Source organism: Juglans regia, chromosome 7 (assembly GCF_001411555.2).
Source record: "Juglans regia cultivar Chandler chromosome 7, Walnut 2.0, whole genome shotgun sequence".
In the NCBI taxonomy this organism is placed as follows: domain Eukaryota; kingdom Viridiplantae; phylum Streptophyta; class Magnoliopsida; order Fagales; family Juglandaceae; genus Juglans; species Juglans regia.
The window spans coordinates 34,764,463-34,785,403 of record NC_049907.1 but is presented as its reverse complement, the minus strand read 5'-3'; the positions used below and the strand labels follow the sequence as shown (position 1 = coordinate 34,785,403).

Genomic DNA, 20,941 nt, shown 5'->3' with positions numbered 1-20,941 from the left:
TGGAAATTCCACTATAATCTTAAACGTGTGGCACATAAACTGACAAGAATAAAAGCTATAGAACTTTGACTTATGGCCCTTTGTGGAGAGAACCTTTTGTGTTTGTACTCTGGTGTGGGGTTGTTTCCATGATGCAGGACAGGGTAGCCTATTAGATAATCTCTGTATTGTTAGAGATAATCTTAACTGCTCCTTTGAAAAATCATGAAGCAGACAAGAACATCTGAGGAATTTGGTTGTTTTATTTTGCATAAAATGCGGATTCACATGTGCCCATTAGAGATAATATATGACTCATCATGTCCAATATCACTACCTTCGAATTCAAAATATTTGAGACTCTCTAGGAGTATGCTGACAAAAACCATGCTTGCTGTTTTCCTTTTCTGGCTGGTTCTTAATTTTTTTTCTGTGGGATTAGTTCCTCATCATGGATATCATCTGTACGTACGTGTTACCAACCATTCAATTACATATATATGGTTCTTAATTAGTTATATATCATGGGAGATCATGTATATAATTTGATACAATGATTTTTTATATGACACAGCAATCTAATCGTTATCTAGAGATAGATTCTTTTTTATATATATATATATATATATAGTAGAGTTTTACTGGGTCAAATTCTAGGTACATAGATTAGCAAGTAGATTGGTTTGCATGTGACTTAATGATCACAGATACTTACCACTCGATATTATCGGTTCATGATGACAAAGGCTTGCATTGAAATGATGTAATATTTCCCTTAAATTAATAATCCTGAACCATATTGAGAACGTGATGCTTGGTTTAGAAGCTTTTAGATCAGGTTTATGGATTATTAAAAGGTAGAGAACAGTTATATTTTAGGCTCTTATTGAAACTAGAAAGAAAAACAACTGTTGCAAAGAAATAAATATCAGAATTCAGAAATGGCAGCTAATTGAATTTCGACAACTGAAAGGAATCTTTATTTTCATTAAAAAACTATTTTTTTTTTTTTTTTACTTATTATAGGTGAGATGAAGGAATATGGGATTCAAAATAAACAAGAAAAAAAGGAAGATTGGTTGAAGTTTATACGTACGTACGTACTCGGTACGTGGAAAAGAAAGACTGGTCTTCCAAGGAATGACAGCCACAGTGTCCTCTCTCCTTTTTTTCTCCACGATCAGATCAGAGTCTTTAAAAGAGCTCCCCCACAACACTCATACTTCCATTCAAAAACAAAACCTTTCACTTCCCCTTATCAACTTGCACCCTCATCCTCATCCTTCCCATATTTCTTTCAACGTTATTTTCTCTTTCTCCGACCATTTTTCAGCTTCTCTTACCGAATTTGGCCTCATTTTCTTCCCTAGTACCAGCAATGTCCACCTCCAAATCCATGGATAAATCCTTAAATGACTATGAGCTTGGCCAGGTTCAAACGGGTTTTGCAATAATCCAGCGTAATATGTCCCCATCTCAACCTGGTGAAAGAAGAGGCCGAAGAAAGCAAGCCGAGCCAGGGAGATTTCTTGGGGTGAGGCGGCGCCCTTGGGGCAGATATGCTGCCGAAATCAGAGACCCAACAACTAAAGAAAGGCACTGGCTCGGCACATTCGACACTGCTCAGGAAGCAGCTCTTGCTTATGACAGGGCTGCATTGTCCATTAAAGGCACCCAAGCAAGAACCAACTTCGTATACGCTGACAACTCCACCTTCCACACTCTTCTCACACCATTTGATGTTCAAGCCCTCTTACCAACATCACAGTTCCTCACTACTACTCAGACCAAACAACCCACCAACAGGAAAAGTACTGCACCTAAGCCTAACACTACTTTTCAGAGTGAGAACCCTACCCTGTTGAATAACAACATTGCGTGTGCAGAAACTTCATATGGGAAAGCAGATGACAATAGTTTCTTCTTTTCTGATGATTCTAACTCGGGCTACTTGGGATGCATAGTTCCTGACAACTGCTTGAGACCTCCTTCCAATCCCACTACTCCAAAGCCCACCAATTTTAGTGCTTCAAATGATCAAAGCTCTTGCTATGTGAACACGGATTCCATGGAAATTCAATCACATTGTGACAGCAATGCGCTTCCTTTAGACTCTGTGAATGTGCCACCAACAGCATCAGATTACGCTGGAGATTTTCCTGGCTTCTATGAACTGAATCCTGAATTGTGGGATATACAGCAGTCATGGGGGTCGAAATCCAGTGAAGTCTCAGCCATGACCGACAACCCGTTGATGGTGGAAGATGGGTGCATGGGTGCTTTGTATCCAATCATTGACAATCCTAGTTATGGGATAATGCCTCCGGCCTCTTCCTCAACCTCTTGCTCTCCATTATTTTCTCCTTATGGTGATGGAGTTGACTTTGGCTATTCACTCTTTTGAGTGTAGGTTCGACGTTCTGAAGTCATTAATCCGCTTAAATGCAATTAATGTTTTTGTTGTAGTTTTGCTTTTGCTTGCCACTCTTTCTTCCACTACAGCACTAATTACGTACACCAAAACCTTCCATAGCTGATCAGCAAGAAAGAGTACTACTGGAATGTCGGTTTTGGTCCCGCAAAGAGTGAATGAAAAAGCTTTTGGGAAAGCTCTATTTGGTTTCTTTCATCATCAGTAACCAATCATGATATCCAATATTTTAATGCATTTTCTTTCCCACCCTCCTTCGTTTCAACTTATTAATATTAACTGCATGATGTCTGATCTCGATCTTTTTGGCTATTCTTTCCCTCAGTAAAGCTAGCTAACCTCACAAGGAATGCATACATTGATACATACAAGCACACTGCACGTAGTTGAGTGATGGATAAGTCACCAAGCTAAATATATAGCTCATAAATCCATTGCAGTGCTTGAATGTACAGTTTACAAAATTACATGAGTTCTCAAGAGTGTAGTAGTACCGGTGAATGACCATGTTTCTATAGTTTGCTCATCATCACCCATCGAGATCAAAGTTCAATTACTCTCAAAATTAATGGCTGGACGAATATGCCAATGTTAATGGGACCGTACTGTAGGTGAATGGGGAATGGGGTTGCCTAGGATCCTCGCACTCATTAACCGTACGATCGAGGTGAGTGATCAGAGCTGTATATATATTTTAGGCTCTCGTTTAAAGTCAACCACTTCAAAGGTAGGAGGATGAAAACCTGGCTTCTTAATTTGGAACAAAATGTTACGAGGGCTACAAGAACCATTACTGGATGTTTACGTGTAGAGAAATTGCCGAAATATGTCATGATAGATTAATCATTTAGGCACTTGTTAGCTAGCTAGTAGTGATCCAAGAAAATTTTAGGATCATATATACTCTCTTTTTTACCTCCAAATCAGTTAGACCTATTAGCCAATTTATTTTTACCATTAGATTGAAAGGAATATGGTCCAAAGATAAAAAACATTCTCTATCCTTCTATTTTATTTTTGTTCGTGACCTTGCGGCTGGCGGCCTGCAAGCGTAATCACTCTAAAGTAACCCCAACAACACCATCTGCTACCTGGAAATAATCGAACCAAGTCATGTCTTAAGGTGGCCTATATATATATATATATATATATATATATATATCAACAAAGAGAATGATTTCATCTTCATAATCTCCCCCATGTAAAGCCCTTCGTAATCAATCCAATTTTGTACCTGACGAGATTTATGCACATTTATTCAAGTCTATTTCGGACGAAGTTGCCAAGATCTTTTGGATCAATTGACAACACATTGGTTTTGCACTAAGAACCAAGGATCGAATCCCTCTCCCCCATGTATAAAAAAATATATATATATTCAGACGAAGTTACCTGACATTTTTGTGAATGCCGCAGCTGAATTTCAAAAGGAAATTTTGTAAATCATCAAAGATTCAACATTCCTGCAAAAATGTGTGTGTGTGTGAGAGAGAGAGAGAGAGAGAGAGAACTCTTTCCCGGTTTACCAGAGTTTGGTGTATATAAGCCAAGAAGACAGGAAGCAATAAGAAAGTATCTCTTTTATAAATGGAGAAATAGAAGGGTACAATTATTACACATTCCAGAGTGTTCTTTCATATATTTGTATTTCATGATAAACTTATCAAGAACCAAGTCAAACATTCTAATTGTCACAACATGACTTTGGGTCCCATCCCGTATAACATAGCAGTCTGATGCCTCATTGGAGTGTCTTGATCATTACTTCTCTTTTTATGATAAACCCTAGACCAAAAAAGTGAGGGAACAATAAGACCTTCGAATTCCTTTTCTAAGATGAATCAGAAGCTTGTTCCCAACATCAAAGAAAAATAAAAAAGAGAGACATGGACACAAAGTCAATGTAGAAGAAAAAACACTATGGGACACATCTTTTTCATTTCGAAAAAGATTGGATGAAATAAACACAACAAACTCTGAAAATTGGAGAGATGGACACTGATTTGCCTAATGGAACTGCAGGTTCTTTCATGGTTATTCAGAATTTAGGTGGAATGCTATATGAGGTATGCTAAACTTTTGAAGTTGGCCATGGTTTATTCAAGATGTAGGAAGTGGCCATAAAAAGACTATATGAACATAGAGAAAATTTAGGCTGCTGTGTGCTAGGCTGAACCGTGGTACATTGGTAACTGAGAGATGAAGCCTCTTTTTGAGGACTTCCACCAAAAAATTATGTTTTGGCCCATGAAATTTGATCAAAAGGAGTAATAAAAAGGGTGTGACTTGATGTGGCTTAGTTTGAAGAGAGAAACCCAGTGCCACCACTGCTGCTGCCAGTCGAAGGGCCAGAACCATGAGCAGACTGCTGTACAGTCAAATGATGAATAGGTTCACTCTTTGAAAAAGTTGAACCAATTGATCCACTAGAAGTGCTCGTTGACGATGACATTCTGGATGAAACAGAGTCCTTGCTGGATCCTGAAATAAGTTCGGGCCGCAACTCTGAAGACGAAGATGACGGGGCTAGCATACCAATTGAAGATCCCACAGGGTAGGGTGCAACTGGCATATCAGCTAGGGAAGATGCAGATGGACTGTAGCTCAATGTTCCCGTTGGATGATCAAATTTGCATGCAGGCCCAAACTTGCATACCCCACGTTGTGCATAATGAGTGCAAGGAGGTGCACCCTGATATATATATATAAAAAAAAAATCTAACCAATAAGCCACTCAAAACACAATGAAGCACATGATACATTTAGAAAGGCAGAGAACATATCATATTACATTTGGAAATAGAGAAAGTGGTCAGTCACTCTTAATGACAAAGGTACGTGCCTTTCTTTGATCAATAGAATTTATTTATTTATCAAAAAACAAATTGACAAAGGTACAAATAGGAGGTCAGCAGGACAAAAATTTTGAAAAATAGTATTAACATAGAGGTATGAAGAAAGAACATGACAAAAGGTTAGCAAAGAAGGAAAAAACGACAGCATTGGTAATAAGCTAAACCGTTAAAGGATTAAAAGCAGTATATCTATGAACTATATAATTTCTCAAGCATAACACTCTTCTCCTATTAAGCCAAGTCATTTCATTTTTCAAAAAATTAAATAAATTGTAAGGGTAAAATTTGAAAGGTCATAATATAACCATTCATCTTTTTGCCAACGTTGTAGACTCTTTACTTCATTACTTGTCTCTTGTACTTTTGGTGTTATCGCTTTGCATATTATTACTTTCACCCTTTATCACCACTTCATTACCCGTCTCTTGCACTTCCCGTCAGTTATTGTTTTGTTTGTCATCATCATTTTTCTTCTTTTTTTCCATAACATTTTGTCTTCTATCATTTACATGTGTTTCTTTAAAAAAAAAAAAAGAAATTGAAGAAAATCATGTTCAGACAATTTCACACAATCAAGTTATAAATAAAATTAAAAATAGAATAGAATTAAAAACTAAAACAGTATCTCACGCATCGAGTGAATGTGCGACTAATGTTATCTGAAAAGGAAAAACAAAAAACACTACTCCTGATACCTATAAAAAATTCTAGAACATGCAAGTGCCAAATGATTCAACTAGTACCCTTTTGGCAGCATACCAAAGCCCTACAATCAATGTCACCTTTACTAGGGATGAGTGTTTAAAGAAAGGGAGGGGGCCACCTCCCCCAAAAACCCCACCCCCCCCAAAAAAAAAAAAAGAAAAAAGAAAAAAGAAAGGAAAAAATGCCGAGCAAGCAAAAATACATATACCAGACAGGGGTAAAGGTAGGTACACTGATGAACTCATGGAGTTAAGTGCAGACACTCTGTACGGGCATTCATTCTACTTCAGTAGATGACATGCAAATGCAACTGATTAAGAGCCCAACTACTAACCCAATACATGACAAGCATTTAAATTACATTTTATGAATCCCTAATTTAAACACCATAGATCCTTAGTCATAATGCCCTTTTTCATGGGGATCTTAAAAAAAACTTTTTTCACACCTTATTTCATATTCTACTAAATCTTTATACATCGCTTACATGATTGGGAGGGGGCGGGGGAGTAGGGGAGCCACATACATTAGAGTGGTGCTAACCACCCCACTGGAGTTTTTAACAAACTTAGGGTAACTTCAAGTTTTAGAAACCTTTGAGGTGTTTATGTAATCATACCCAATGAAATAAGGTATCAGGTCAAAAAGTTTCTATTTAAATAAAAATATTATTATTTTTGCTAATTTTTTTTTTATCGGTAATCAAGGTATTTTATTCATAAGAGTAGGCAAAGCCCAAGTATACAGGGAGTATACATGAGAAATACCTAACTAGAGTTTACAGCTTTATTTTTGCTAATTGAAGAGTCCTCTAATTTATTTTTCATTTTTTCTCAATTATTTGGACAATATGATGAATTCAATTGTTTGGCTAAGATTTGAACTTTAATAGCAACATTACTCTATTAGACTTCCAAATAATTAAACTTGTTAGGACAATCATAACATATCATTATCTGTTTCAAAAATAATATTTAAGAAACAATTATCGCATTACTATTTTACTTTTTCATTCATATCTTTTGGAAATTTGTCTATTGCCCCCCACTCACATGAAATCTAGACTCTTTTAAGTTCTTAACCCTGTACATGATATGCATGACCCACCATTTGAAAATTATCTGACTTGGTATGCTAACAAAAGCCTCAATATGTACTCTTCAGAGTTGGACTAGCACACAAAAGAATGAAAGATGAGTAGCTTAAAACAAGAAATCCTTCAGGATAAAAAAATAAAAAATCAATAAATCTGAAATCAAAAGATACGGCTGCTATTATGAGAAATAGAAAAGTCACAGTAAGACGATCCGAGAGTAGACAAGAGAAACCTAAGATTAGCCTCAATGAACGATAAATGATAACTCACATGAGAAAAGATATGACGAACATCATTGACACCACAAACTAGATTCCAGATGGAAGGTTCGAAGGTTCTAAAGAACACACAATCCCCAACATATGTAATTGAGAAATAGAAAATTCAGCAGTAAGAAGATCTGGAAAAACCACTGATCACAAACCACAGACCATTCCGGCTAAGTAGATTACATGTAACAACAGCTCATCTTGATTTAGTACAGTATTGGTTGCGTTTTTGGCAGATATGAAATCTAGATGCATTTAATCAGGCCATACTCTGTATGGTCCACATTATATTGTGTTCTCAATAATATTTATTAGAGGGTGATGTGGCAAGATGAAAGTAGGTACTAAGGCTTACATGAAGTATTAACTGGAGGTGTTAAGTCCATGATCCTAAATATACAGGACAGGAGAAAAAGGACATGGGTCGCTGCTTCAACCAAATGGGTCTGCGCTTTAACATGAAAGATGATGAATCAAATTTAAACACTATCTCTTCAATTCTTTCATCATCACTTGCTATAAAATATTTTAAGTTCTTCCCCATCATAGCTTCCAAGAGTATGAAGTATACTTTAAGTCAATAAGCTACCTCATTCATTGCAGCAGCTGCAGATATATTCTTGTCCTATTTGACTCTTTGGTGTGATTTGAGGATTTGAAGTAATACAGTGAACCTATTTCGGCATTTTCTATAGCAATAAGCATAAGAGTGAGCTTAATCCTGCTAAAATTATTAGTCTTCAGCTTCCTCTCAAAACAATCACCTGCATGCACTTTGCTGATCAACTCTTTCGAGTGTAATGAACTAGTTTCTTCCAGCTGGACAAACCCACATCCATAACCTTATAATCCTTGTATCAAAATTATTCTTAACCCTCTTTGGTCCCAAGAAAATTTTTCATGCAGTAGGGTACTAACTGAAACTAAAAGTAGCAGACAAATAACATATATGTTTGTTTTTTCATCTCTCTAGGACTTGGGAATATATGTATTAATGTGTGCGTGCCGGGGAAAACCACACAAATTATATTAAACATCATAGAAATAAATTATATAAAAATGAAGAAATCGAAGATACAAACTTATGATGGACACAATAAGGATTCACAACAATAAAGCCCTAAAATGATAACAGTATAGTTATTAAAAGAAGAAAAAACTAAAATTTAGATCCTAAGTTTTTACCAGGAAAAAAAAAACTATTTCCTGAACCGTATAAAAAACACTACAAGTCCCTAAGATTAACCCAATTTAAAAAAAGGTCCTTCTGTTGGGGTTTTGGATGAAACCCTAATGGATTTTCTTTTATATAAGAAAAAACCCTAATGAAAATACTAATGCGAGATGCCACTGAGGAAGTAGGTGGAGCTACATGCCAAAAGAGTAAGATTACCAAAAAAATGAAAAAAATAGAAATGAAAAAATGAAAAAAAAAACACCAAACACAACGTTCGGGTCAGGGTTCCACCCACCACTCATACCCCAACGGCGCAATCAGCAGTGTGGTGCGGAGAGAACCCCTCCCCTCATCCTGTGCGAGTGGGGGAGGATTCACCTCCCCACCACTATGGTGGGGGTGGCCAATGCCATGTGGTAGTGGGTGGGAGGGAGGACTCCCACTGACGTGCAGTGGGGAGGTGAATCCCCACCTCACGTGCAAGATGGGGGCGGGGTTCCCCCCTCCCACCAACCTACTGCACCATTGGGGGGAACCCTACTCCTGCCTCATTCCTGATTTCTCGATTTGTTTTCATTTTTTTCATATTTTTTGAGTTTTGATTTTATAAATTATTTTATTTGGTTTTTTCAGTTTTAATCTTCCAATTTGACATATGCAATGTGGCAGTGACACAATTGTTTCAGTGGCATGCCACATTTCATTTTCATCATGATTTTGGACAGAACCATAACAGAAGGATCTTTCTTTAAACAGATTCATCTTAGGGAGCTCTACTCTTTTATTTTTTCGGTAATTTAGGGGACCCTTTTTTTTTTTTGGTGAAAACCTAGAGACTAAATTTTATTTTTCCTTTAAAAGGAAGAATAAAATGTTTCTGCAACACATTCATTAGCCAACAGGACCAACAAAAGTAGACAGATCGATATTGATCGCAAACAAGTAAAATAACATTCTAACAGATAACTCGTGACACACTAATATATATATATATATATATATATATTTGGATAAGTAACATGTGACATGCTCATATTAATAGAGTCAAAGTGAAATCTAACATTATTTCATAACTAGAAAACCTTGGGATAATTGTTGACCTTGATGTTATTTGATTAATAGAAATGATATACTTGCATGGAGAGAAAGCCTACAAGTAGCCTATGAAAGAAATGCAAAACATATCTGAAAGAACACTTGGGTAGATTCTGGATGAACTGCAATTTTCTTGTCAAGACATCAACCATAAAATGGAGCCCACTAAAACTGGATCTTAAGGAAAACAAAGAAAAAGCCATATGTTTAATAAGAGGTAGAACTGAATTTGACTTGAATAATGGCAGATCAAGTTAAAACTGGCCAAAAGTTCAAGAATAGTAAGGAAACTGAAACCAAGCGGATGAAACAATCACACAGCTACCAGAGAGGCCATACTGATTTATGCCTCAATCTGTGCTGAATCTGAAAGTGAAGAAGCAGATGTTGTTGTAGAAGGTGAAGATGAGGAGGCTGAGGGGGAGTAACTTCTCATTATAAGTAGGTTACCTATCCTTTTCTAAGTCACCTGGCATACACCCCAGCCCTGATCCGAAAAGGACAACAACAATTCCAAGAGACAGGTGTCCTTTCTGTTCTGGCCACTGAGCCAGTTTGGAAGGCATGGCTCCACACGCTACACAGCCAAAGGGTCTTTCGAAAAGCAACAATGAAAAGTGCCATTGAAAGAAGAAAAGTTGCTAAAACCCCGTCTTTTTGGGGATCAACCCAATAAAGTTATAATATGCAGAATTCAAATGACTCTCATTCTTCCAGATGGTACTGTTGAGCGTATCCAAAACTTGCGACCGCCTCACCTTCACAGTTGACGAAACGAGTTGCCTTTTTCCCATTGATATGGCCTCCAACTAATGGCCCCGCCTTCTGCTGCATACAAATTACGGCTCCCCCTCTGCCTTTTAGGGCGACGGGGAAGCCTCATACTCCGCAGCTCTAGAGATGTCAGGCTAGCTCAACCGTTTGTGCGTATCTTGGGATACTCACTCACTGCTAACACTTTCTTTGCCTGGCTTGCTTGTTTGTGTTTAAATAAAAGTGAGTAATCTACTCTATCTATTCCCATGCACGATATAGACCCACTAACGGGTCTCATTCTATACCTAGGTATGGACCTATATCACTAAGGTCAGTATATGAATCTGCTCCATCTTTTATCTCCGCTATCGTATAACCTTTGAAACACTTTCATTGGAACTTCCTTTCGGTGGAAGTTCACTTCACAACCACCCTTTCTTCAGGAAGGCATATAACTGCAAATGATATTTAGTACTTCAATTATACCATTTGCTCCAGGATAATCAAGCACTAGGACATTAGGAACCAATGGCACAGAAGACCAATTTCACAATAACCATCCTGGCCATTAACAGTTAAAGGAGAGTGAAATCCCTTAACGTGACGGAAAATTTTGCCTCAAAATAGGTGATGGAAACAGGAAGGAGGATCATATGTGCCCAGATGACAGGCCCACATCATGGCCAATCGTATATGCCCAAGGAAATGTCATGGCCCCAAATGCATAGCCTGACAAAAGTTTGGGCTGGACAATCGTCAGTGCCCAGATGACCCAGCCTATTACAGCTAATCATTAGCCAAATATGGATGACTATGGCTTGCATGGTTAGGGATGACTAAACTTTGTGATGCGTTGGATACATGATACAGGCACTATGATGAGTGCCACCCCAAAAGCATATTGTATGCGCTATATTCATAATCTTCTCTGTTTGAAAGACCAATATGGTGGGCTATAATTGTCAAAAATACAGGAATGCAATTACCAAAAAGAAAAAAGAACAAACTTATTGGCACAAGGCATTCAAAAGAAGTTCAGGAAAAATACTTCACAACCTCACATGAAACCAGTGATAACTGATATATGTTATTATTTTCTTTCAAAACAAAACAATAAGCAAAAAGTGTCTGATTCATGAGGACATTTTCCAGGTAAGTAAAAACAAACTAACACCACGATTGTTGGAAAGCATAATAATTTAAATAAGGTGTAAAAGATGCTTACAGGACGCAAAGGAAGACCAATGAGGTTAAGAACAACGTTCCTTTTAGGTGCAACCAATTCAGGTGGATGATGATATCTACATGAGGAGCCAAATTTACAATCTCCCGTTCTCATGTAATGCGGACATTCCTGTTGACCAGGTCTTTCTGGAAATGAGTATTCCTTCTGACTACTTCCTGGAGGACCAACAGATGAAGGTACGGGTTGATACGTTCCAGTATAGGCAGATGCTGCTGGATACAAGGGTGTCATCCCATAAAGCGGCCCAGAACCAACAGAGGGCTGAGAACTAGGAGAGGGTACTGGGCTTATGGGTACCTGCATCAGGTGGTTATCAGCTTCATAAAAATGCATATGGTTCAAAACAATAATAAAATAAGGAAGTTCCACCTACCGGGTAAGGATTCCATCCCGGAAAGGGAACCATGCTTGGTAGCAGCACGGGACCATAAGGACTTTGAACATATGAGCCCGATAGCAGAGGAGGCCTTGCAACAACTACCCCATATTGTTGTGATGAAGGAACAGATGAAGAGCGCACACCTGGATGTAATGCTTGTGTAGGCATAGCTGCAACTGGTGGTGCTAATGATAATGGTGGAACTTGTATGCCAGCAGGTTGTGGATGATGGAATTTACACGTCCCGCCAAACTTGCACTGCCCAGTTTTTACATAGTAGGAACACTCTTTTTCACCCTGTTATTCGAAAAAAAATCCCTGTTTAGATCGAACTTAAGTACACACTGAGGAAATATGATTCTAATAAAAGAAAATATTTGAAATATTAGGCTAAGACATCAAGAAAACAGACCTGACGTAACGGATATCCAAAATAATTTAGTGATACGGGGGTAGATTCTCCTCCCTGCCGAGGATGGTGGTACTTACAGGAAGCACCGAATTTACATGCCCCTGTCCTCATGTAATACTGGAAATGCAATAGCAGGATAGTCAGCACGATGGGGGGACTCACTATTTTCATAGATAATCAAATAATAAAATATCACAAAATATATAAAAAACAAAATGCTTTATTTTTACAAATTACAAACATGAACTATAGCAATCCAGCAGAACTGAGTGAATGAATGTACAGACAGTATCCTATATCAACCATTTTGCATACAACGCAAGCTTCAAAATCATCTAGAACGACAAAATTCAGTACCTGGCACACGGGCTGGCCCACTCGCTCTGGGTACTCCCCTCCACCAGGTCGTGCAGCTCCTATAACCTGAGTAGTGCACTTCCATCAAACTCAATTAAGGAATCACTATATCAAGTGTATAGATCTCATTCACTTAACTTCGAACATATAAAAATTCCTTCCACAATTCACAAATAGTAAAAACTACAATACCTTCACCTCAATTACACTAACCAAACTGCTCAAGTTTCACAAACCCATTAGGAACCAAACATAAAGCTAAGATCAAACCAAATTCAACTCACAGAATCCGAATTGATCACATTGAAAACCAATAGGAACTTCCAATTAAGCCCTAAATTAAACAATGAAGGAATTTCAAAAAAAAGTTACCGCGCCGCGGTCACGGGGATGATTGAACCGACACCGGGAGCCGTACCCACAAAACCCGGTTCGCAGATAGTAGATACAGTCGGCCTCATCCGGTCGTTCCGGGTACGATTCCGGACCGCCCAATCCCAATTGCCACATAGGCTCTACATTCCGCAAAACACACAAAAGATCAAAACCCAATATAGCTCGCATACATTCCACTGAAATTTCCGAATCTAAGTCGCCAGAAAGCAGAGGATTTCGATCAAAACAACAATGGAACTGAAATGCAGGGTCTCCGAGCTTACCTTCCAGTCCGGTTTCAGGTCCCGGAGCGGTCCATTCAGGAGACGGATCGGACATAGAGCCTTCAGTAGTCCGACCGTACCGCTCCATTGTACGGGCTCGGGGAGGTATTTCGGAACCAGACAAGACGTGGGGTCCTGATCGTACAGTAATCCGAGGACGGTCCCAGAATGCTTCTGTACAATGAATGAGAGGTTCCGATCAAATGGGGGAGATAGACAGAGAAAGCCCGGAAGTGTTTGGATATCTGGGTTTTGCACTTGCTCTCCCTTTCACACAAACAAACACACACACACGCAGTAGCGTCTCTGTTTTGGTTTTGGTTTGGTGTTTTTTTTTTCCGGGTTTGGGGCTGCTCGCTGTAAATTTTCCTCTCACTTTCTCTTCCTTTCACTTACTCTCCTACAGTTTTCAAAGCGTTTTGTTTTTTTGATGATCTTTCTTTCCATTCCATACTTTCACAGAGAGAGAGAGAGATATTTCTTTGTTTTTTTCCCTTTTCTTTCGATGGGTCCGGTGGTGCATAAACGCGCCAAACATGGAGTAATTTTCCTTGAAACAAATTGCTCGAATATCTTTATTTTTATTTTTTTATTTTCTGAATTAAAAATAAAGCATGCTTATTTATTTATTCATTTCATTTTAGTAGAAGTTAAATAACGTGGGAGTTTCTGTTAAGAGTGTTGGCGTCGGATGAAACGACAGGAATGCCCTTGAGTCCCGTGAGAGGGGGCCCTTGGTGAGTGTGTGGAAGGAATGGATCGTGTGATATGACTTAGGTTGTCCTTTTGCTCCGAGTTATTACAAAAAGGTCGTGATGGGAATTCATGGGATTACAAATGAATGAATCGTCGTCCTCTGCTCAGCTGACTACAGCCTGAAAGAAAACGTGGTAAAAACAAAAAAATAAAAATAAAAAATGTCATTTTAATGGATGCATTGCAAAGCAGACTTCTCCCTAAACAAAATGGTGAAAAGGTAAACGATTTTATTTTTTTAATTTTTTTTTAATTTTACTGATAGAAAAAAACAAAAAAAACAAAACAAAATGATTGGGATCCTGTCCTCCCCACTGCCCTGCCTTTTTTATTCCGACCTTTTGATTGTAATCAATCGCCTTCTCCTCCAACTCAGATCCACTGCTTTTTACCATCAAATTCATGGGAAATATATATATATAATAAATATAGATAAAAATTATTATTAAGAGTATTCATTTTATATACATAATGTAGCATCATCTAGATTACATATCTCTTTAAATGAGTGTTGGAAACAATCAACTAGAAGTAATTACGCAGTAAGTACAAAATATGTACTGCTATAGTAACTTTTATCTAACATTACTCATATATATATAGTCGGCTTTGCATGATTCTCTCCATTTTAAGGGGGAAAAAAAGGATCCTAAAATATTGAAATCTAGAAGATACTATGATATCTTTGATATGCTTATTATTCAAATTCACATCTAATGATTTTGGGTATCCGGCAAATAAATTTGTGTATTTTGTTGGTGATGTCAATTTGTGTATTTTAAGATGTAAATTTGCTTGTCAATAACTCGTGGGAAAAAGAAGTTAGCCCTTGTGGGCCACTTCATATATATTTGCATACTTGGTATAAGTTTTAAAAATATTTTTTATATAAAAAGTCAGTGGTCTGATTGGCATAACTCTTCGCCTTTCAATTGAAGTTTAGGAGTTTGAAACTCTCATCTCTCAAATTTAAAAAAAAAAAAAATTACTTTTTACAGAAAATATCCATTCCATATAAGTTTTAAAAGGAATTCATTTATAATCTTTTTGCAACAACTCTTTTTATTTATTTTTGTTTGTATGAGTTCTTTTTTCCCAACAACCGATATATATAGCTATGCAGAATATATAAAAATAGGTGTAGGTTTTAATGATGAATGACCCAAACAAATTGACAAAAAACAAATTGTGAAATGGTAAGAGAAGTCGCTTTTACAAGATTGATTTGGTGAGCATGTTAATGATTATGCTAATTTCAAATTATCAATGCATTTTTATTTTTTAGCCTATAAATTCTCAAATTAATTACGTCAACAGCTTGGTTTAGGCATATTTAGGGACACCTGGGACATGCACCAACTTGAAAGCAGCATTCAGAACGCAAGTCGATGGGTGTAGCAACTAGCAAGGACACCGAGAGAATGGAACACTTTTTGTGTCAACCAACGACTGACTGACGCGTGTCGTCAAAGCTCTGGCGTGCGCTCTTTTGTCCCAGGCAATTGTTCTACTGAGAGATCTCCTCCCAAGCCGCTTATATTATGTAATTATTTAAAAATAAAAATAAAATATAAAATTTACATAAAAAATAATAAAATTTTTAATAATAAAATATATTATAATTTATACATTTTACGATTATATATATATAATTATCTAATTACTTAAAAATTCTATATTGAATGTTTATTATCCAAATAATTATCTGAAAATAATATTTTAAAAAAGTAAAACTACTTTTACAAATAGAAAGTGGCTCTCACTCGTCGTACGATGGCGTGCGAATTGAATTGATCTGTTTATGTGACAAAAATGGCAAACATCCTATGTAGGTAGTTTTAGGCCTTGTTTGTTTTTCAAAAACATCTCATCTCATCTCATCTCATCTCACCTCATCATTATAACTTTTTCAAATTCTCACATAAAATAAAATAAACAATTCAATTTTTTCAAATCTCAAAACAATAATAATATTAAAAAATATATTTTAACAATATTTTATTCAATTTTTTAACTTTAATCTCAACTCATCTCATCTCATCTCTGAAAACAAACGGGCCAGATGCATCTGTCTTGGTTCTCCAACTAAAAACCAACGGGTTGGATCACATGTTTTCATAAATAGACGGGTGAGATCTCTTAAATGTCATGGTTAGTACGGTACCAGAGTGGGAGTCGGGTAGTAGGTAAGAAGTCCATAAATTCATAATTGTTCTGCATACAAGGTAAAACGTGTGACCGGGTGTAGGCGGTGGGTGGGGCAGGGTGAATGCAATGGAGGGAACATGGTAAAGCGGTCATCAGGTGGAAAGTGAGTTTTCTGACTTGGACAAGCTTAGGCCACAAGTGGGTGCTTTTAAAGATTTGCTGCCATTGGTCAGTTTTTGAAGTGACGATGACCGTATCTCATCGAACCTAATGTCGGCGAGCTTTTCCTTTGGATTTTGTGGGTACGTTTCGTTGTTTGAATTCTTTCTATTACCAGGTAACTTTTTTCCTTTTTTTATTTTAGATTAAATATTTTAATTTTTTTTTTTTTCCATTTTCTTCATTCCCTTCGCTCAGTTTTAAAATTTGTACTGTTTACTTTTGATTAAATTAATAATTTTATTAATATATAGTTAGCAACATATTAAAATGTCACATCAGTACGTGGCATGTCACGTCAGACGTGCGTAGGATGCCCCTTGCCTGAATTGTTCTAAAAAATGCTCGGATGGAGAAACAGATCAACGTCGCCTGCACCGCACCAAGGGCGAGGTATGTTTTGAATGTAATAAGATTAAAGATTTACCGTGTACCAATCACATGTGATCATCACTTGAAATTTATAGAAGTGGCGATGTGCTCGGATGGAAGGAAGGAAACAGAAATTTCAGATTTATGAAGATCGATAAAGTATTGAATTAATTGAGTAGGTATTAAGATTCAAAAAGATTTTAAGCTAGTGAAAAATGATGTAAAGATCTTGAAATCTTTGAGTATTTCTATTAATTAAAAAAAAAAAAGAAATTAATGGTAGTAAGATGGGAGAAATCAGAAAAAAATCGGTTGAAATTGAATGTGAACAGAAGTAAGTAGTAAGAAATGAGCTTGGGAATGTGGTTTTTGCATTTGCCGAATCCATTGGAAGCGGGAGCAAAATAATCTTGCGGAAGTTATAGCCTTGCGAAAAGAGCTTGAGCATTGTAAAAAATTGGGGATTAATAATATAATTATTGAAATGGACTATCTTTTGTTTGTTAATTGAATTCAGAAAGGAAGTTGTAGTCTTTGGTACTTAGAGGATTTTTAAGAAGACATTATGAATATGTTGTTAGAGATGAATTTTTCCATTAAGCATGTCTATCAAGAAGGGAATAAGGCTGCAGATTTTTTGGCTCGGCTGGATAGTAATGAGGTCTCTCATGAGTGGTTAGAGCTTATAGAAGTTCCTCATTTATTAAGAGGTATACTTAGAACAAATTCATGTGGACTGGCTTATCTCAGGAAGTATAGATGTCTTTAGTATGGGTAATACTTTTGAGGAAGGACGTCATGCGTGTCAATGCGCTTACTTGCATAAGAATTTTATTCTTTCTGGATAAATCCTTTATATAGGCATGTTTAAATTGTTTTGTTCAGTTATAGGCCTGGTTATATTGTTTCAATTATTTGTTTTGGTGCTTGGTGCTTGGGGCTTCATTAGTCTTTCATATTATTGTAAAGTCTAAGTACTTTGATTGTTACCACATTATTCATCAGCCACAAGTGAAGGCTTATTAATAAACTTGAATGGGGTCACTATTGGATAGGTGACTACTCACTCTTTAAAATTTAAAAAAAAAAAATCACTATTCATTCTCAAATTATATATCTATAATTTTTTTATAGGATGTGAGGTATTTTTCATAGAATATAAGAGTGTTTTTCATAAATATGAGATGTGCAATGATGAATAGTGACTAATGAGAAGAATTTTTCATAAGATAAACTCAACAACCAAACATAACCTCAAAAGTGTCAAGCTCGCCTAGATATCCTTGGTGTGACCCAAACATCACCTATGTCATCCTAGATGATGCCTAGGTGTCTTAGAAACACGTTGAGATAGAGTTTAACTTTTTAAGTTGAAATATATGAAATAAATTGAGATAAGTTTAATCTTTTTATGGAAAGTTGAAAAAGTATTAGATTTCATTAATAATTAGTTTGAGATGAGTCAATATGAGTTTAGTTTGTTTCAACCAAGCACAACCTAAATAGTATATCCCAAGAGGTTTTTTTTTTTAGTAAATTAAATTATTTATTATTTTACATAACCTGTGGCATCGAGACACTAGTGACATTTCATTTTAACAAGTTATCTACAATAATAGAAAGATTGGTATTTTAAAATTTTATTGTTTAAATGATATTGTTATTTAAGTGACGCTCAATCACTCATATTGTCCAAATTGGCCCGTTTGGATATAGATGTGAAATTTCACTTCATCTTATCTCATCTCATTTTAATTAGTAATCTTACTACTATTTACAAATCATTTCAATTCATCTTATCTCATTTCACTATCTAAACAGGTTATACGATTGATCAGTAGTACACTAACGCGAGGATTGAGTTGATCAAAGTTAAAAGCATTTGGAGTAAATAGCTTAAAACTAGAGTATATAAATCTTAATATATAGAATAGGCAAAGCATAATAATTATTTTAGTATTTAATCAGTTTTCAGTGAGAAATCTATATTTTATTCTTAGTTTTTCAATTATGGTAATGGGGAGTCACATTTTAATTAGCATTCTTTTTAAATAATTTTGATATGAATTCATTTAAAAGTATATCGTATCAATTGGTGTAACTAATTTTCTAAGATAATGAAAGATGAGCCTGTAAAGGACGTGTCTCACTACCGATCGTGATTGTTAACCTACAAATCGTTATGTGGGTGGCATGATGTGCCTGTGACAACTCTGATACTTAAGTCAACAATAAGTGAAGGATAATAATTGAAGAATACTCAATCAGATGATTTGAAGGTTACGTGCTGCCTCTATATATATATGAGTGGAGAATATTGGATGAGTACTATAAACTGATTAACTTTGTACAATTCTTAGATATTAGAAGGTTTATCCCTGATGCATCGAAATTATTTAATCACCATGTTATCCATATTCATAATGTGAGGGTTTATCGCCCATAATAATTAGGGGCTAGGGTCTGCGTTAAACTACATGATTCCTTTGAGTAGCTATCTTTTATGGATGAGGGGCCTGTTGGAACAAACCAATATTAACTCCTCTAGTTATCTTGCTAATTTCTCTCGCATGTAAGCGTGGGAAATTCACCAATGAAGGAATTGTAAATATATTGCTTTACTTAGTGAAAGACGTTTGAGACCCTAGACTACCCCACTAGGGATTTTAGACCTATGGACAATCCCGGTGGCCCATTTATTACTTTACTCGTTGTTTCCACTTATTAAAAGGCAGGAATTTTAAACTTGGGAAATGTGCGTTCGTTACCCAGTAATTGTCGCCACGTTCTCTTTCAGTCACGTCATTTAGTCAGGTAATGATGATTTGTAGTTATTACCTGCTCTTCATTTCCCTACTCCTCATTTTTTATCTTCTTCTCGATTTATTCATGTCTTCTTTACATTCTTGAGATCTCACTATCTCAACTTCTTTATTTGTATCCCTAATCTCCCCCATTTCTTCATTTCCTTCTGTTTTTTTGTCATCCTCATGGCCTAACGAAACATATCCCAAACCCCTATTGTCCCGAAGTCTTCTTTTGCTAAAGACATCCCATGCTTCGATGGTTTTGGGTGGCGTTCCATCCTCACTGACAGGGACTTGGTGAATCTGCGCAATGCCTATGGGATCCCAGACTCAATACTCCTGGAACTCCCTCACCGTGGTTGCGTTGATGAAGAAGGGTTCATCGAAAAGGTTGCTCTTCCTATTTGTGCCCTAACTCACGGTTTGCAATTTCCTTTATGCCACCCAATACGTGACGTTCTTGATCTTCTTCGGCTAGCCCCTGAGCAGCTTCATTCTCACATGTGGCGAGTTCTTCTTTATTCTGGCATCGTGTTTCGTTGGGTTTTAGAACCTGCTAGGGAAGAATACCCAAATTAACTGCCCGAGAGTTCCTGGTGTTTTATTCTTTGAAGAGCTCTTTAGGCAACATTTGCAGTTTTTGGATTAGGAAGCAGTGTTTGGCCTATTTTGGGAGCCGCCATTCAAATGTCAAACAATGGACGAAGAATTTTCTCTTCGTCTCTGGCATAGGTTGGGAATATCCCAATTCAGAGGCTATGCGCTAGGAATTCCCAATTAGAGCTTCCTGGAGGAAGATTCCTGACGACAAAGGCCTAGTGGCAGCTTTGGAACCTCTGTTTGAACAGGAGCAATCCCGTGTTGACATGGTCGCCGCCTGGGCGGCTGAGCATGAGGATGACCTTTGGACCGAGGACCTCTTGACACCTGCCAATATTGATCAGTTTTTGATAATGCCTGACTGTTCAGAGGTCAAGGGTCACCTCTTCCGAAACAAGGTTGTGGCGCCATCTCCCCCAACTAAGCCTTCCTCTGAGTCTACTCCAAAGGCTTTGCGGAAGCGTTCTCGTCATGCTACTACGGATACACATTCTCTTGTGGTGAAGAGGGGGCTGCAGGCACGGGTGTTGGCGCCTCCCCCATGGCTAATCGACCTCAGGGTATCCCGCCTTCTACCCCCAATCGCTCACCAACACGCATGCCTTTTCCAAGTCTTGAGGGCT

At 37.1% G+C, this 20,941-nt stretch overlaps 2 protein-coding genes across 2 annotated transcripts; one reads left to right on the top strand and one right to left on the bottom strand.

The window, feature by feature from the left end:
- The first annotated feature begins 1,357 nt into the window (after positions 1 to 1,357).
- Positions 1,358 to 2,383, top strand: LOC108995022 (ethylene-responsive transcription factor ERF086-like). The gene has a single exon (XM_018970479.2). The coding sequence runs from the start codon at positions 1,358 to 1,360 to the stop codon at positions 2,381 to 2,383; it is 1,026 nt and encodes a 341-aa protein (XP_018826024.1).
- A 1,587-nt stretch (positions 2,384 to 3,970) lies between these two features.
- Positions 3,971 to 13,855, bottom strand: LOC108995077 (zinc finger CCCH domain-containing protein 34-like). Its single transcript, XM_018970578.2, has 7 exons — positions 13,417 to 13,855; positions 13,130 to 13,272; positions 12,758 to 12,823; positions 12,401 to 12,517; positions 11,983 to 12,285; positions 11,589 to 11,906; positions 3,971 to 5,102 (listed from the first exon to the last, which is right to left on the bottom strand). The coding sequence occupies exons 1-7, from the start codon at positions 13,502 to 13,504 to the stop codon at positions 4,707 to 4,709; spliced, it is 1,431 nt and encodes a 476-aa protein (XP_018826123.1). The 5' UTR covers positions 13,505 to 13,855; the 3' UTR covers positions 3,971 to 4,706.
- Positions 13,856 to 20,941: the final 7,086 nt, after the last annotated feature.

Coding starts and splice junctions, on each gene's coding strand:
- LOC108995022 (XM_018970479.2), top strand. CDS start 1,358: ATGTCCACCTCCAAATCCATGGATAAATCCTTAAATGACTATGAGCTT.
- LOC108995077 (XM_018970578.2), bottom strand. CDS start 13,504: ATGGAGCGGTACGGTCGGACTACTGAAGGCTCTATGTCCGATCCGTCT. Junction 12,824..13,129: donor ATCCCCGTGACCGCGGCGCG/GTAACTTTTTTT, acceptor TGCACTACTCAG/GTTATAGGAGCTGCACGACC. Junction 5,103..11,588: donor TTGGTCTTCCTTTGCGTCCT/GTAAGCATCTTT, acceptor TATATATATCAG/GGTGCACCTCCTTGCACTCA.